Below are 16,917 nucleotides of genomic sequence, written 5' to 3'. Positions count from 1 at the left end.
GGCCTCGGGCGCCTGCAGGTCGACGCTGGCCTGCGGAAGGGTGACGTCGACGGAGGGCAGGCTGATGTCCACCTTGGGAGCTTTGATGTCGGCTTTGGGCATCTTGAGGGAGGGCTTCTCCAGCTTCACGCCGGTGCCCTCCCCTGCAGCCGTCACGGTGGCGGAGGGGAGTTCGAGCTCTGCGCTGGGCAGGCTGACCTCGGCTGTGGGCGCCTCGGCCTTGGGGGAGGACACTGTGTATTTGGGCTTGTCAAACTTGGGCATCTTGAGCTTGCCTTTCAGGCCCGTGCCTTCCAGCTCCAGCTTGCCTTCGGCGGAGGGCGCTTTGAGGTCTACGTCGGGCGCCTGCAGCTCGAGGGAGCCTTCGACCGAGGGCAGCTTGACGTCAGGGGCCGTGACAGTGATGTCGGCATCGGCGGCCTTGAGCTCCGCCTGCGGGAGGCTGACGTCTGCGTCCAGTTTGGGAGTCTTGACGGTGGGCTTGGAGAAGACCACGCTGGGCACCTTGACTTTGGGCATGTGTATTTTCATGCCGCCGCCCTCAGCTTTGCCAGCGGCCACCTCCAGGCTGGCTTCGGCCTCGGGGCCCTGCAGGGCGACTTCGCCCTCCTGGCCCTTGGGCAGCGAGACCTCGGCCTTGGGCAGGCTGACCTGCGCCTGGGGAGCTTTGACTTTGGGCAGCTTGACGCTGGGCATCTTGACGTCGGGCATCTTGAATCGGCCTTTCTCACCCTCTGCTGTTACCGTGGGCGTCTCCACGGTCACCTCCACTCCGGGCGCTTGGATATCGGCCGCGGGCAGGGTCACCTCCACTTCGGCGGCTCCGGAAGGCAGTGTAACTTCAGGCTTCTGGAGGCTGACGTCCACCTCGGCGGCCACGGTGCCCTTGGGCTCTCTGCTGCTGGACCAGCCAAAGGAAGGCATGCCAAACTTGGGCATCTTGAACTTGCCGTCCTTGGTCTTGGCGGCCTCCTTCTCTGGGACTTTGGCATCTCCCTCAAGGCTAAGAGTGGCCTCGGGCGCCTGCAGGTCGACGCTGGCCTGCGGAAGGGTGACGTCGACGGAGGGCAGGCTGATGTCCACCTTGGGAGCTTTGATGTCGGCTTTGGGCATCTTGAGGGAGGGCTTCTCCAGCTTCACGCCGGTGCCCTCCCCTGCAGCCGTCACGGAGGCGGAGGGGAGGTCGAGCTCTGCGCTGGGCAGGCTGACCTCGGCTGTGGGCGCCTCGGCCTTGGGGGAGGACACTGTGAATTTGGGCTTGTCAAACTTGGGCATCTTGAGCTTGCCTTTCAGGCCCGTGCCTTCCAGCTCCAGCTTGCCTTCGGCGGAGGGCGCTTTGAGGTCTACGTCGGGCGCCTGCAGCTCGAGGGAGCCTTCGACCGAGGGCAGCTTGACGTCAGGGGCCGTGACAGTGATGTCGGCATCGGCGGCCTTGAGCTCCACCTGCGGGAGGCTGACGTCTGCGTCCAGTTTGGGAGTCTTGACGGTGGGCTTGGAGAAGACCACGCTGGGCACCTTGACTTTGGGCATGTGTATTTTCATGCCGCCACCCTCAGCTTTGCCAGCGGCCACCTCCAGGCTGGCTTCGGCCTCGGGGCCCTGCAGGGCGACTTCGCCCTCCTGGCCCTTTGGCAGCGAGACCTCGGCCTTGGGCAGGCTGACCTGCGCCTGGGGAGCTTTGACTTTGGGCAGCTTGACGCTGGGCATCTTGACGTCGGGCATCTTGAATCGGCCTTTCTCACCCTCTGCTGTTACCGTGGGCGTCTCCACGGTCACCTCCACTCCAGGCACTTGGATATCGGCCGCGGGCAGGGTCACCTCCACTTCGGCGGCTCCGGAAGGCAGTGTAACTTCAGGCTTCTGGAGGCTGACGTCCACCTCGGCGGCCCCGGTGCCCTTGGGCTCTCTGCTGCTGGACCAGCCAAAGGAAGGCATGCCGAACTTGGGCATCTTGAACTTGCCGTCCTTGGTCTTGGCGGCCTCCTTCTCTGGGACTTTGGCATCTCCCTCAAGGCTAAGAGTGGCCTCGGGCGCCTGCAGGTCGACGCTGGCCTGCGGAAGGGTGACGTCGACGGAGGGCAGGCTGATGTCCACCTTGGGAGCTTTGATGTCGGCTTTGGGCATCTTGAGGGAGGGCTTCTCCAGCTTCACGCCGGTGCCCTCCCCTGCAGCCGTCACGGTGGCGGAGGGGAGTTCGAGCTCTGCGCTGGGCAGGCTGACCTCGGCTGTGGGCGCCTCGGCCTTGGGGGAGGACACTGTGTATTTGGGCTTGTCAAACTTGGGCATCTTGAGCTTGCCTTTCAGGCCCGTGCCTTCCAGCTCCAGCTTGCCTTCGGCGGAGGGCGCTTTGAGGTCTACGTCGGGCGCCTGCAGCTCGAGGGAGCCTTCGACCGAGGGCAGCTTGACGTCAGGGGCCGTGACAGTGATGTCGGCATCGGCGGCCTTGAGCTCCGCCTGCGGGAGGCTGACGTCTGCGTCCAGTTTGGGAGTCTTGACGGTGGGCTTGGAGAAGACCACGCTGGGCACCTTGACTTTGGGCATGTGTATTTTCATGCCGCCGCCCTCAGCTTTGCCAGCGGCCACCTCCAGGCTGGCTTCGGCCTCGGGGCCCTGCAGGGCGACTTCGCCCTCCTGGCCCTTGGGCAGCGAGACCTCGGCCTTGGGCAGGCTGACCTGCGCCTGGGGAGCTTTGACTTTGGGCAGCTTGACGCTGGGCATCTTGACGTCGGGCATCTTGAATCGGCCTTTCTCACCCTCTGCTGTTACCGTGGGCGTCTCCACGGTCACCTCCACTCCGGGCGCTTGGATATCGGCCGCGGGCAGGGTCACCTCCACTTCGGCGGCTCCGGAAGGCAGTGTAACTTCAGGCTTCTGGAGGCTGACGTCCACCTCGGCGGCCACGGTGCCCTTGGGCTCTCTGCTGCTGGACCAGCCAAAGGAAGGCATGCCGAACTTGGGCATCTTGAACTTGCCGTCCTTGGTCTTGGCGGCCTCCTTCTCTGGGACTTTGGCATCTCCCTCAAGGCTAAGAGTGGCCTCGGGCGCCTGCAGGTCGACGCTGGCCTGCGGAAGGGTGACGTCGACGGAGGGCAGGCTGATGTCCACCTTGGGAGCTTTGATGTCGGCTTTGGGCATCTTGAGGGAGGGCTTCTCCAGCTTCACGCCGGTGCCCTCCCCTGCAGCCGTCACGGAGGCGGAGGGGAGGTCGAGCTCTGCGCTGGGCAGGCTGACCTCGGCTGTGGGCGCCTCGGCCTTGGGGGAGGACACTGTGAATTTGGGCTTGTCAAACTTGGGCATCTTGAGCTTGCCTTTCAGGCCCGTGCCTTCCAGCTCCAGCTTGCCTTCGGCGGAGGGCGCTTTGAGGTCTACGTCGGGCGCCTGCAGCTCGAGGGAGCCTTCGACCGAGGGCAGCTTGACGTCAGGGGCCGTGACAGTGATGTCGGCATCGGCGGCCTTGAGCTCCGCCTGCGGGAGGCTGACGTCTGCGTCCAGTTTGGGAGTCTTGACGGTGGGCTTGGAGAAGACCACGCTGGGCACCTTGACTTTGGGCATGTGTATTTTCATGCCGCCACCCTCAGCTTTGCCAGCGGCCACCTCCAGGCTGGCTTCGGCCTCGGGGCCCTGCAGGGCGACTTCGCCCTCCTGGCCCTTGGGCAGCGAGACCTCGGCCTTGGGCAGGCTGACCTGCGCCTGGGGAGCTTTGACTTTGGGCAGCTTGACGCTGGGCATCTTGACATCGGGCATCTTGAATCGGCCTTTCTCACCCTCTGCTGTTACCGTGGGCGTCTCCACGGTCACCTCCACTCCGGGCGCTTGGATATCGGCCGCGGGCAGGGTCACCTCCACTTCGGCGGCTCCGGAAGGCAGTGTAACTTCAGGCTTCTGGAGGCTGACGTCCACCTCGGCGGCCACGGTGCCCTTGGGCTCTCTGCTGCTGGACCAGCCAAAGGAAGGCATGCCGAACTTGGGCATCTTGAACTTGCCGTCCTTGGTCTTGGCGGCCTCCTTCTCTGGGACTTTGGCATCTCCCTCAAGGCTAAGAGTGGCCTCGGGCGCCTGCAGGTCGACGCTGGCCTGCGGAAGGGTGACGTCGACGGAGGGCAGGCTGATGTCCACCTTGGGAGCTTTGATGTCAGGTTGTGTTATTTCTGAAATTTTGTCTTTTGATTTTTTATTGAATTCATTTTTGTCTACTTTAGTTTCTCTTTCTGAAATCCACATTTTTCCCTTTCTATCTTCAGTTTTAATTTCCATTTTGGTACTTTTTATTGTTTTTTTCGGACTCTGCAACTGGTCTTCAAGGTTTTGTTTTATAGCGTTTTCATCTATTTTTTCTATGGATATTCCTGTGTTAACTTCAGCACTTGGAAATGTAATTTCTTCTGGTGGTCCACCTACCTGAAGTGCTCCTGCATTTTCTACCGTTTGCACTTTTATATCACTTTCACTTATCTGTGCTTCAGGCTGGTCAGTTTCTTCCTTGTTAACTGACCAGGTAAATGTAGGGAATTTTAACTTTGGCAGTCTGAATTTGCTTTCTTTCCCCTCCATATCTTTTTCTCCTCTCTTCATTCCAATTTCCCTATTTAAGGCCTTGTCATTTGTGGGTATGCCATCTTCCTCCATCCTTTCCTTTGTTACACTATCTTCTGTGTCCTCTTTGCTTTCTTCTCTTGCTATTTTCATGTCAGTCTTAGGTGCTTTGGTCACTTTGAATGACGGCATTTGTATTTTCCAAGTAGATGTGTCTGATTCTGCATCTGGTATAACAGTTTTCACATTGAAATTCCTATTGTCCTCTGAAGTCATATCAGCTGTTTTTTCTGGAACGTCACTTCCCTGTTTGGTAGTGTCCGTCTCTGTCTCTACTCTTTCGGACACTGAAACGCCATAGTTTATTTTCTGAATATTTAGTATTTGTGTGTCTTCTGCTTGTTTTTCTCCTGTTTCCAGTGTGTCAGGTGTCTGTAATTCTGCTTTAGCTGTGCCAATTTCTAGGCCTTTTACCTGTACAGATCCTTTTATATTGTGACCCATCAAGTCTATGTTAATTCCACCTTCTCCATCTTTTTTATCTGCTGTTCCTTTCTGTTTCTTTTTTCGGGATTTTGATGAGACTTGTGGTGATTTTTTAGTTGGGCTTACTTTCAGATCAGCAGTTTCTAAACTAGGCTTTGGTATCTCTGTTGTTATGTCTGGTACTTCAGGTACACTAAATTTTGATGTTGCTTCCTTGTCTTTTTTAATGCTTATTTCAACTTCAGGGCATTGTTTTACATGAGATGGAATGCCATTTTTAATCTCTTTTAAGTCTTTTGTTAAAGTTTCATGTCCCTCCCCCATTTTCATTTCATAAGCAGGAGATGTGGTATATTCAACAGTTAAGATTTCGGGATTTTCCAGGCTTATATCATCTTTATATATTTTTTCTCTTTCAGAGATCAGTGTCGTTTTTATTTCTTTTTTTTGCTTCTCTTGTGGTTCTGGTTTGGACCTGTGCATTCTGAATCCAATGCTAGGGAACTTCAGCTTCCTTTGGCTTCCTTTTTTCTCTTTGGTATGGACCTCTTGTGGAAATTGAGACTCTGTGTCCGTGCTTGTAGGGGAAATGTCCTGCAAAGCAGGCTCATACGCATCTGATGTACTATGAGATCTTCTGTGCCTCAGTATCTTTTTATTTTTGATTGATTGAAATTTTGGCCATGATAATCTATCTTTTTTAGGTCTCTTACTTCTTCCTACCCTTTGGCTTACAATTAATGTTTCCCTGTCTTCTTCTGAAATGGATTTTCCTGAAACATGCAGTGTTTCTTCAGGAATGCTCTCACTGAATTCTTTTTCCTAAAAGAACAAGTAGTAGTCAGAAGATTAGAAGTAACCTAAATATAGGTGCAACAGAAAATAAAAAACATACCATAAAACATGTATAAAAATGTTATTTTTATTATTAATATCTACTTATTATTTTAAAAATCCTGAAGATTATAAAAATATGCAATGTCATGCAGAAATTACATAACACAAATTGACTATAATATATGGATTTCTGAAGATTTTAATTCCTTGCAAGACATTACAGTAAACAGAGGTTGCTATATGTGTATACACCTGTAAAAATATATGTTATATATAGTATTTATGTATATGTATATGAAGAAAAGATACTCTTTAAGTTAATAGAAACCTATGAAGAGATCTGTCAAAATATCAGTGGTTAAACACAGATTTTTTTTTTAATAGAAAAGTCTTAAAGAGGAGTTTTGGATAAAAATTTTTACTGATATTTTAAATTTTTGAACATACTTATTATAAGTATTACAGAGATTACCCAAGTCTGTTCCATCAGTGGACAATTAACAATTAAAAAATGCTGACTCACTAAAGAATATTTTCACACCCTCAAACAAGATTGTGGATTTATATAAAATCCATAGTCTCACTCAAGATATTTTAAAAGCTGCAAATATTATGTGGGATTTTTTAAAATAATGAATATTCATGCTAGTAACTTTAAACACACGTGTAAGTCTTAAGAAGACACAAGCGTGTGTTTTATGATCTATTTCCACACAGCACATTACTGTAGTATGTTACCCAAATTTTGTAAACTAATCAGAAATCTACCTGGCCTATCCTTTCTTTTTTCTGCTGGCCTGTAGAGTGTTCCAGATCTTCTTGCACGGCAATTTTTCTTTTGAGGCTGAATTGGACTCTGTATGGCTCGGAATATTGGAGAATCTTGAGTGCATCTTCATATTTGATATTATCGAAAAATATTGTAGCACTTAGAAGCTGATCACCTGTAAGCAGAATAATACATAATTTTAATTACTTTGTGTTTTCTTATAGTTTTCTCAATTGTTTTTTGTATTCCATTTTAGTTTTGTATATACTACTTTCTGTGTGTCTTCTTTACTGTTCCACTGAAAACTGATTTTTTTACAGTATACAAAAAAATCACATTTCATTATTGTTCAGGAAAGTGATCTTAGAAATTATTAATATGGACAGCTTAAGCTCACAGATAACATTAGTTGGTTTGAAATCTACTATTTCTGATACCTAAAGAGATGGCAGATCACACAGCTACAATTCTCATTATTTAAAGATACAGAATAAAATCAAAACAAAATAAAAAAAATCAGACTGTACCTTCTCTAAGACTAAATACTTTTGAAGCAGGAGATTCCTTAAGTACTTTTTTAATAAATATTCCTTCATTTCCTCCACCTTTCACACTAAAACCACTAGCTCCAGCTTCCACTTCTGTTTTCAGGGTCACTTCCATTGTCTCCTAGAGATGGAAAAATATGTGAATTTATCATTTTTATTCATTTGTATTAAAGGGTTCTAAGCTGTTCTACAATAAAAATCTTAGTCTCCTCAGGTATATTTTCAATAGCTCAAGAAAGATTATCCAAAATAGAGGATATACTTAGTGCAGATTCGATTATTTTCTAAATTACAATTAAGCACGTGTGTTAGGGTTATGTTTAATCAGGGTCATAGAGAAAATAGGTTATAATTTTAAAATGTGAAACATGTGGAAACTTTTAGGGCTGAAAGATTGTATTTTCTGTGAAGATGTTAACCACTCAAATTAAAGTCAGTGGGCCAGAAATGTCAGAGTAAGAGCTAATGCTGTACTGCACTCAAATCAGAGAAGGCTAAAGAAAGAATTCTAAAAAGAATTATGGAACAACCACAAATAGGACAAATCAATGTTCCTGCCTGTGCCACAACTTGGCCATTCATGAAATTCCTGGTCAAAACAAGTCCGAAGTGACTCTTTGACCATTTGTCCTTCCTTCTGTGTACCCATTCATGTCTGTGTGTTTTAACAAACTATATAGAAGGCTCATACCTAAAACTACAGAGTGCTTTTAGACTGACCTGTGGATGACTCTGCTTTGATTTGTCTGTAGAATGTTTTTTGTTTGCTTCTTGAAGCTGAAAAACAATTTTTAATTATTTCAAATTCAGAAGCCACCATGTTCTCAAGTACAACAAAAGTCAGTTAAAATTCATTGTTTAGAACAAGAAATGATGCTGATTTTAAAGGCAACAGAATAAAATCAGGATCAAGTGCCATGTACAACATAAATGATTTAACTATACTAATCCCAGAAGTAAATTAGATGCCAAGGCTTCCTTTCATTGTACCAAAATTTGCATTAAATCAGAGATCATTGTACCAAAATTTGCATTTGGTCAGAGACCAAAAGTCTTATGATACTGGGAGCTTTTCTGTGTCCTAATGTAGTACATCAATCATCTTTCAATTTTGTAAACTTAATTTTTTTTTTTACTTATTCAACTTCAGCATGAATTTTAAACTGTTCCCTACTTAACATGGCTGTACTAATTTAATCTATAACTTTGAATGACCAAGAGGTACAGGTAATTTTGAAATACTTATTAGTTAGATTCAAACCATATAGTCTAACAGGAAAAACACTATAATTTCTTTATACTCTCTGCCTTGTGTCCTTTACAATTAAGAATTAAGTCAAATGCATTTTCTTGCCAAGAAACAAGAACATGGTCAGCAAGTCCAGCATAAAATAAATCCATCAATGAACACAGATGCATTTTTGGTTGGGACAGGAAGACAATATGGCTGCAGGAATGTCCCATTCTGTGGCACATAACTCTCTGCTACTTGTGGGAGCGAAAGCCTCTTGAATCAACTTGATAAGGCCACGTCTGCATGAAAGTTCAGTATCTTGCCTTTAAATAGTCTTCTTCTACGGGATACTCATAAACTGGAGAGGATCCTTGTGGCCTTGGACGAATGTCTTCTACTGCCACTTCATTAACCTGTGGAAAAGACATGAGCAGTGGTAAAGGAACATCCACCATTAAACAGTGACCCATTTTTAGGAATGTTTCTCTAGCTATCCATAGTGTCCTCTGAGTAAAAGTCTTTCATTAGTGATGGTGGATAAAAAATAACCAATAACTCTTTTTTTTAGGTCAAGAACAAGTACAGTTCTCATGTTAAAGCACTCAAAACCACAAGGGACAGAGTTCTGAGAGATAAAACACAGTGGTAAGCTTATTTTGACTTTCTTTATGTATTGTATGTATCTACAGACTGAACAGACTGAAAATGAACAGATCAATTAGTATTAATTGAAAAAGTAAAAAAAAAAAAAAAAATCCCTTCCTTGCTCTATTTGCACACTTAAACTTTGCATCCAATGGCTTCAAACTTTATTGCCCTCTATAAGCAAGCAAACCTTGGAAAAGTCCCAGCAGGAATTTCTGCTGACAAGCAATTGGGATTCTTCCTTCTCCAGACAGACAATAGGGAACCTAAACTGTCTAAATCCTTAAAGTTACTGTAGTTAACAGCCATATAATAGTTTGTTAAGTCTTGGTAGTAAACTTATGCCAATGAACCATGCAAAGAGCAGATTCCTTTACACTGAAACATCTTTCTGGGTTTTGAGCTGGCAGGACAATCCCAAAAATACGTTTTTAATGGGAAGGAAAACCACCAGCCTGACCAAGCCATAAATAAAATATTTAAGATCCCATTTTGCCAAACTGTCATCACAGAAAAATTCAACTCTAAAAAACTCACAGAATCTTCCTCCTCTGCATCTGCATCGGCATCAGCATCTCCCGGGGGCTCGGCCGCTCTCAGCTGTCGTCCAGAACCTGAAAGCAGCACACAGGTTGTTGGTGCCTGCACGATGCACACAGAGCACAGAGCAGTCAGCTTGCAAGCTGCAGCAGCACGGCAAAGGCTGTGCACAGGCCACTGGAAAGGCCTGCCTTAATTTAGATTCCTAGCATCACAGAATGGTTTGGGTTGGAAGGGACCTTAAAGATCATCTAGTTCTCCCTACCAGCCATGGGTAGGGGTTATAATCTGGTTTACTTCTAATTCCACATTTTCTCCAAGGTGGGGGGGTTTTCATCTTCACAAAAGCCTTTACATTTCTGGATATGAGTGTTTCTGCTATCTTTAGAAAAAGAAAAGCATCAACCATCTGCTGACCCTGGTCTCCTGCACCAGCCCCCACCTTTCCACAGGGACTGAGCATAGCCCACATTGAAGGCTTGGAAGGATTAGAGACCAGAAAAAGGGAAGGAGAGGTGTACAGAGGGAATCTGAAGTGTTTTGCCCTGAGTTGTTTTATTCTTTAAAATAAGAGAATCATTAGTTAACGGTTTTCTAATTCACAATGAATTAAATTGATTGAAATTTCCCATATTGAATCTCTTCCTCACTTCTGACAAAAGTCTTAAGAACAGGAGAGTAAATATCATGAACCTTGACAGTACAAAAGACAGTGTTTCCTTAGTTTTTAAAAGTATTGAGGGCAAACAGAGGTGAGATGAAGGAGATGGGCTGTCTGAAAGTATGATTCTCTTGAAATGCTTTAAATTTGGCACCAAAGAATGAAAACAGCATGAATTAGAACATTTTCAGAGATCCAGGCTTAACCAGTAGAGGACAGTGTGGCTGGACTACATATTATTCCCTAATGCACCAGCTATTCACACCCATGCCCTAGTCCTTGTCCTAATAACTGTGTCTCTTTCCTGTCTCCATGCTTGTTTTTTCCAAGCCATCAGGCTGTCTAGCTCCCCAACACTCAGTTCTGCAACTGCCATTACTATACATAGCTTTGGCTCTCCTAAACAGATCCTCTGGCTTAAAAATATGCTCAAAAACTAGAGAAAACAACTGACAAGAAGAACTGTGCCACACATTGTCTGTTTTAAATGGAGAATCCTTGGGCTGGAACACAAGATTTCTGGACATTACACACTGTGTGTGCAGACAAGATGGCACGACTTAGTCATGTCTGCAAGACAGACTCAGACATGTTGCCAAGCTCTTGTTAAAGAGGCTGGGATTTTGCTGGTCACTCCTCATAGTTTTCTGATTCCCTATGTTTACTTCTTCCTTGATTTTTTGAAGATGAAATTATATAGTACAGGCAAAGTTTTGCAGGAGTTATGCCCCAGCGATCAGTGATGCAGTACTTTGTTAAGATGAAAGGAAATAGTGTGCTTCCAGTGGGAATATCCTCTAACAATCTGTGGGTCAGGCTTCCAAACTTGATAAAATAAAAGGCAATCCACATTAGCCATATGTACAGCATCATAATCAGCTCTCCTGCAGTATTCCAGCTCCAGGGAATTAGGATGAACCTAGAACACATCAGAGCTGCCAGACCATTCCTCCTTTAGCTTTCACAGCACTAGTCCTGACACCTACAATGGACAATTCTAGCAATTTCTAGAAAATGGTCTTAATGCACATTTTAGCTCAGATTAATGACCTGCCTGAAATTTAGCTTGATTTTTTTTTTTTTTCACAAGCTCTAGCCTTTGCAGTCTTCAGAAGCTCAAAAAAATTTGAAAATTAGCATAACCTTATTAAAAAAATTAGACATGGAGTTATGAACCTGATTGTAAGCATTTCTGCTTGAAAATTCTGGAATCCATTCATGAAGCACTTCACCAAATGTATTTTAATAAGCATCATATGAGGAGAAGAGCTGCAGGATTGATGCTTGATTGTTTAATTTGCCTAGTGCTTCTTAAGATTCAGGTGCCAACAATAAATTTTATGGCTGTTACTAAAATTCCAAGAAATAGTAAGGACTTAGTCTTGTGGCATTGCCATATTTTTCACTTGGGAGAATCCCACCCACAAGCCCTGCAGTCCAGTAGAATGACTTAACAGAAATTGCTTGGATTGCTGGAGTGTTTGCTCTTCAGTGCAGCACTCCAACATTAACTACAGCATTGATCCCTGGTGGCTGCCAATAATTTTGCTACTGGAAAAGAAACAGGAAAGAATCATCTGTAAGACTTCTTAGGGTGGTTCACTGAAGTTTTTCTTGTTTTACTCTGATGTAACTTCAGTGACACTTTAATTGTCTGGAACTGGAGCAATGCAAGTACAGCACCTCTCCTAAACTGCCATAGTAGCGCCTTTTACTAAAAAAAAAATCAACCAACATATTACTGTCCCCAGGGCTAACAGAGACGTGGGTGAGGCTGCATTGAGGGGCATCAGACACACAGAGATGACCTTCCCTCCCAAAGCTTCACACAGAGACTTTTCCATCCACCCTGATTTCCCCAAACTCTGCCTAGGCTGCCCCTCTATGATAGTTATCCCTTGTCATAAAAGACTTGTCGTGCCCTTGATTCCTACTGTAAACTAAGATTTGCTTCTGATTATTTCCTGATTCAGAATACTTTCAAAAGAAATCTATAAAAGAGAGGCATTACAGTACATTTTCAGCAAAGCCTTCTTTCTGAGTAGAAAAGCCTGTGCCAATAAACTATGATTTATATGCATGTCATTCTCATGCCCTGAATAGTAGCAATGCCAACATTTTATAGATTTTAACTTTTTTTTACAGACCCTGGACAATCAATGCTTTGTTCAAAATGTTTTCATAAACAAGATGGAATTTACATCAGTGACTACTTCTAATAGCCACTGGACTGACTTCAGAACAAGGGAATTTTTTGAAAATAAGCAGTAGGAGTTATATAGGCTGGATCATTTTCATATCATATGACTGAAATGTGTATCTGCTTTTTGAAATACAATTATTTAAAAATCATTTTATCTTTAGCCTAGCAACCCAGATGGACTGTTTGGACAAAACCAGAAGGAAAAACAGATTATTTTTTTGGTATTCACATTCAGTGGGCAACAGTCTCCAAAATCACATTTGATACAATATAATGAATTCCAAGTATGACAGTGTCATTGAATTTAAATCAAATGTGCTTTAATGTATTGTATAAAGAGAAACCTAGTTTTAATTGGAACACTGGCATATAAAATTCCTATGATCTGTATGCTTAAAAATTAAATAAAACAGTACATGAAAATACTAGAGATGTTAATAAAAGAAACAAAAATGTCTTTTGCTGATCATCCTAGCTTCTCTGTTCCAGGCTATAGCCCTTTTTCTGCAGTTCTTAGATTGGGGCTTTTTGATTTTTAAGATTTTGTACTAAAGTTATATTTGCACATGAATAGTGAATTTAAGTGATCTGCTCTTATCTTTAAGCATATTACCTTTCCTTGCATCAACTTCAACATTACTTCAACACATAATTTCTCTTGACAGAAACCTGATCCATGATAAATATCTGTCCACAGGTGAGAACTTTTATGCTTTGCTCATTCACTTATTGTTATTAACCTATGCCTTTTCTTTATGCTTTGTCACAACCTATGCCTTTTCTTTATGAGGATTTTGGCATTTGCTAATTACCATTTCTAAGCTGTGACAAGAAACTAACAGTTCTGTTTGTGCAGTATTGTGGAAATAACTCTGAGTCCATATCCAGTTAAAAAACTTGACATGTGAGCAAGGCTGGGACATCTTTAGATCAGGTCTTTTCTGACAGTGCAAAGCATGCTCTGGACACATAACCTCATTTGTGTCATTAATAAGGAGAAGGAGGAATGAATTATTGCAAGACAAACAACAGCAGTAATAATTTTATGTCATTGTCATGGTTGGCACTATGTTTGACCCACTAAAGAATTCATACATGTAGGTCAGCAGTTTTCATCGTGCTCCTTCATGGGCTTATGTCTTGCTGTAAACAAAGTTGTGCATGGTTGCTGTCAGGGACAGCTTCAGCTGGGTCCTGTACCACACCTCTCCTCCTGCAGCCATCAGTCCCTGTACCTGCAGGTCGGTCTGTCCCTCTGCCTTCAGGCACCCTGTCACACAGGGCTGTTATTCCTCATGCATGAATGGCTAATGCATTTCTCCAGAAAGTCTTTTGTTTTTAAAACCACATCCTTCTCTCCAGATGGATGGTGTGCCTGACTTTCCCCCCACAGCTTGTTCTCCCTCTCTTGTAGGTATCGCAATTACTGGGATTCCTTCTCCTCCCTCAGAGCTCTCACAGCTCCTGAGCAGTGCTGCCGTGAAGTCCTGCAGCTCCTTCTGATTCACTTCTTACAGTTGAAATAGGGAATACTTAGAATACTTAGAATATTTTAAATCGCGAGTCCCAGTTCAGGAAAGCACTTGATAACAGGAACACTATGCACAAGCCTGACATTAATCTTGGCCTCTCAAGAGCACTTTTTCAGATAGGTAAGCTCACCTGACTTCCAAGCAAGTAATGCTGGAGGGAAATGATCCTGCAAGCATCAGCTGCAAAGATAAAGATCTGAAAGTGTCTGCAAATAAACCTTGCTATGCATGTGCTGTGTTCCTGAAGGAAGCTGCCATGAGGTTTAAACGTGGTTATAGCACAGGCTCTTGCACAGTCTGTGCAAGACCTCGAGAAGGTTTGTGGCATTTCCAGTAAATAGCTCCAGTGATGCTGGGGAAAACCACCAGAAAAAAAAAAAAAAAAAATCAAGAGGCTCATCTTCTACAGAGATTTCCTAGTGCATTCCAGAGACCTGGATTCATTCCATTGTCCTGCAAGATCCCACGGACTGAGTTACAGCAACTGCTGGGCAGGGCCCTGGGGCACGGCCGGAGCGCAGCAGGAATGCTCGGCTGTCACTCTGTCCGGGCAGGCTCCATGGCCACGGGGGATGCGGGCACTCTGTCACCGACAGGGCTGCTGCCTCTCCCAGCCCTCCACGGCTGGAATGTCATGTCACTTCACTTGAACCGCTGCCAGCGAGACAGCGGGGCACGCAGCGGCTCCACCTCCGAGAGCCAGCTCGTCAGGCCTGCACGGAGCGGCTGCCACAGTGGAAAAGCAGCAGTTCTGCCCCAAAAAAAACGTGTTAAAGGGAGCATCAGCACCGCCTTAGTGCTTCCCCTGTGCTCTGTGCTGCCAGTGGGAGCCTCCCCACCAAGCCCTGAAATTTCTGTGGGATGAAGGCAAAGGACTGCTCTGTGGAATGAAGATAGAGATTTTGCTGCTGAAGGAGTTGAACAGGCCTCGTTATCAGCGGGATGCTATCAGAACCAGCTGGGCCGGTGCTCAAGCTACACTCCTGCCTTTGTTTTGCACTGGTTTGGCAATGCCCCTTGGCTGCACTCTGTCCCGGGGCTGCATACTTGTGCTGTGATGAATGCAGCTCAGACCTGGGAGTGAAAGCAGGGCCACAGTCGTGCTAAAGGAGCAGCTACTCCCAAATAACCAACGTGTGTGAATAGTTTCCTTCCATTCAAGGCATGAACAAGATGTTTTGATTCATTGCCTTGGTATGTTAAGCTGCCCTTGTTGCTGTTAGAGTACTTCATTAAAAGCCTTCAAATCATTTCATCTCAAAACCTTTTGAAGACATTATATATATGTGAGTTACAATCATGAGTCTCCTTGCCCAACCAGAGGATTGTCCATGAAGTTAACACTTATTTTTATCAAAAGGAACAGTACTTTGCTCTGCAAAGTGCATCCAAGCAGGGAAATGCCTCGGGAATTAAGGTTCCTTGCAGACCATACTGAGCTCTGTAGGATTTTATAGAGCATTTTCTACAGGTTGACTAATATCAGGAAAGATGTGTAAGAGCACTGGCAACTAAGAACTGATATAAACACTACCATAAAAACAGAAACTAGCAACCCCCAGATGAAAAGAAGGGTGAATGACTTTCCCATGAGTGTGTGTTTATTGATAAGCTCTGCCCACAGATTTAAAAGTATTAAAAGCATTCCCACTCACACTTCACAATAGGAGCAAAACCTTTAGGAAGGCTGAAGAAAGAAGTTCTGAATTCTTACAGTGGTCTACCTTTTCTACTGATGGTAAAGATAAACTTAATAGAAACCATAGAACAATTCAGCACATGAAAATAAATCACTCTGGTGGGGCTCTGCACAGACCTTCTCAGTTTGAGTCATATTTTAACATGAAAAGCACAGGGGACTTTTTTTCCCAACTGTCAAACTGAAATTTTGCAGATCCTGAGTTAATGACTTTCATCTAGCTATCATCATTTATTGGTTACTTGGCTATATAGGAAATGTAGTTTGGCCAGATCCACATAACTCTTCTGCTACAAGGGAAAAATATTAACTAAAGTATTTCATTAGTCTGATATTTCACCTCTTACTGAAACAGAATAACATTTCCTACAAGTAACAGAGAATTTGAAAATAAGCTCTTAACCAAAATTTATTGCAAGAACATTAGAAGAGAGTGATGTCCAAAAGAGACAGCAAAAGCAGACAGCATTGGTAGGTTGATAGCTGTATTTGGCTCTCCTTGTCCATTCCTCCTCTTCCTAGCTAAAACACGAGTGAAAAAGGTAATTGCTCATGGTACCCAGCAGGCAGCCAGAGGTTTGGTGCCGCTTCCCCTAGGCCATGGTTCTGTCTCAGAAGCACAAGTTTTGTATCATCCTCAGTTTTAGTCTGTTTGCATGGAGGGTAGGTGTAACCTCCTGCCCTGTGTCTCTGTCTTGCATGTGCTAGGCAGGAGTTTTCCTCTCTCAGATTTTATGTGACAGAATGGGTTTCCAGTCTGTGCTTTACCTCCTGCATGAATTCATACAGTGCTTTCTTGCATAAGATTGTGATAATGGAATAACTGTGAATCAGAACCCTCTCTGATGATTATAAATTATTATTTTTCCAGGGTTGCAGGGCCTGTTCTCACAAAGACGATAAGAGAAGGGAATCACATTTTAGCAATTGTTTCTATGTGTGCCCAAACTCCTGGACTGAACCAAAATTGCTTACCACTCTTTTGGACAGAAAACGAGTTAGCAAGTCATAGACAAATAAAGCAATAAAGACTGGTCTGATCCTCAACAGTTTTATCTCCTGGGACTCTCAACAGTTTTATCTCTTGGGATATACTGGTGTGACTTGCAATTGATTGGCTACTGTGCTGTAAATAGTTGTATGGATACCCAAATAAAATTTCCTGGAATGTCACTGCCCATGTGGATGATGTGAGTTTTAAGAAGGGTTTCAGGAACATGTTGCAAATGA

The 16,917-nt window shown here is 44.8% G+C and overlaps 1 protein-coding gene across 1 annotated transcript in view; it reads right to left on the bottom strand.

The window, feature by feature from the left end:
• The window catches only part of AHNAK2 (AHNAK nucleoprotein 2), a 34,537-nt gene extending 24,673 nt beyond the window's left edge, over positions 1 to 9,864 (bottom strand). The window contains exons 1-10 of the mRNA XM_064422587.1: positions 9,858 to 9,864; positions 9,590 to 9,666; positions 8,731 to 8,820; positions 7,894 to 7,950; positions 7,153 to 7,294; positions 6,625 to 6,800; positions 4,443 to 5,841; positions 4,075 to 4,148; positions 2,152 to 3,465; positions 130 to 1,188 (exon numbers count right to left, since the gene is read on the bottom strand). Of these exons, the coding sequence (XP_064278657.1) occupies positions 130 to 1,188; positions 2,152 to 3,465; positions 4,075 to 4,148; positions 4,443 to 5,841; positions 6,625 to 6,800; positions 7,153 to 7,294; positions 7,894 to 7,950; positions 8,731 to 8,820; positions 9,590 to 9,666; positions 9,858 to 9,864 (4,395 nt within the window). The remainder of the gene's footprint in view (positions 1 to 129; positions 1,189 to 2,151; positions 3,466 to 4,074; positions 4,149 to 4,442; positions 5,842 to 6,624; positions 6,801 to 7,152; positions 7,295 to 7,893; positions 7,951 to 8,730; positions 8,821 to 9,589; positions 9,667 to 9,857) is intronic.
• Between the last annotated feature and the right edge of the window lie 7,053 nt (positions 9,865 to 16,917).

Source organism: Passer domesticus, chromosome 6, assembly GCF_036417665.1.
Source record: "Passer domesticus isolate bPasDom1 chromosome 6, bPasDom1.hap1, whole genome shotgun sequence".
In the NCBI taxonomy this organism is placed as follows: Eukaryota; Metazoa; Chordata; class Aves; order Passeriformes; family Passeridae; genus Passer; species Passer domesticus.
This window is presented reverse-complemented; position numbering and strand designations above follow the sequence as displayed.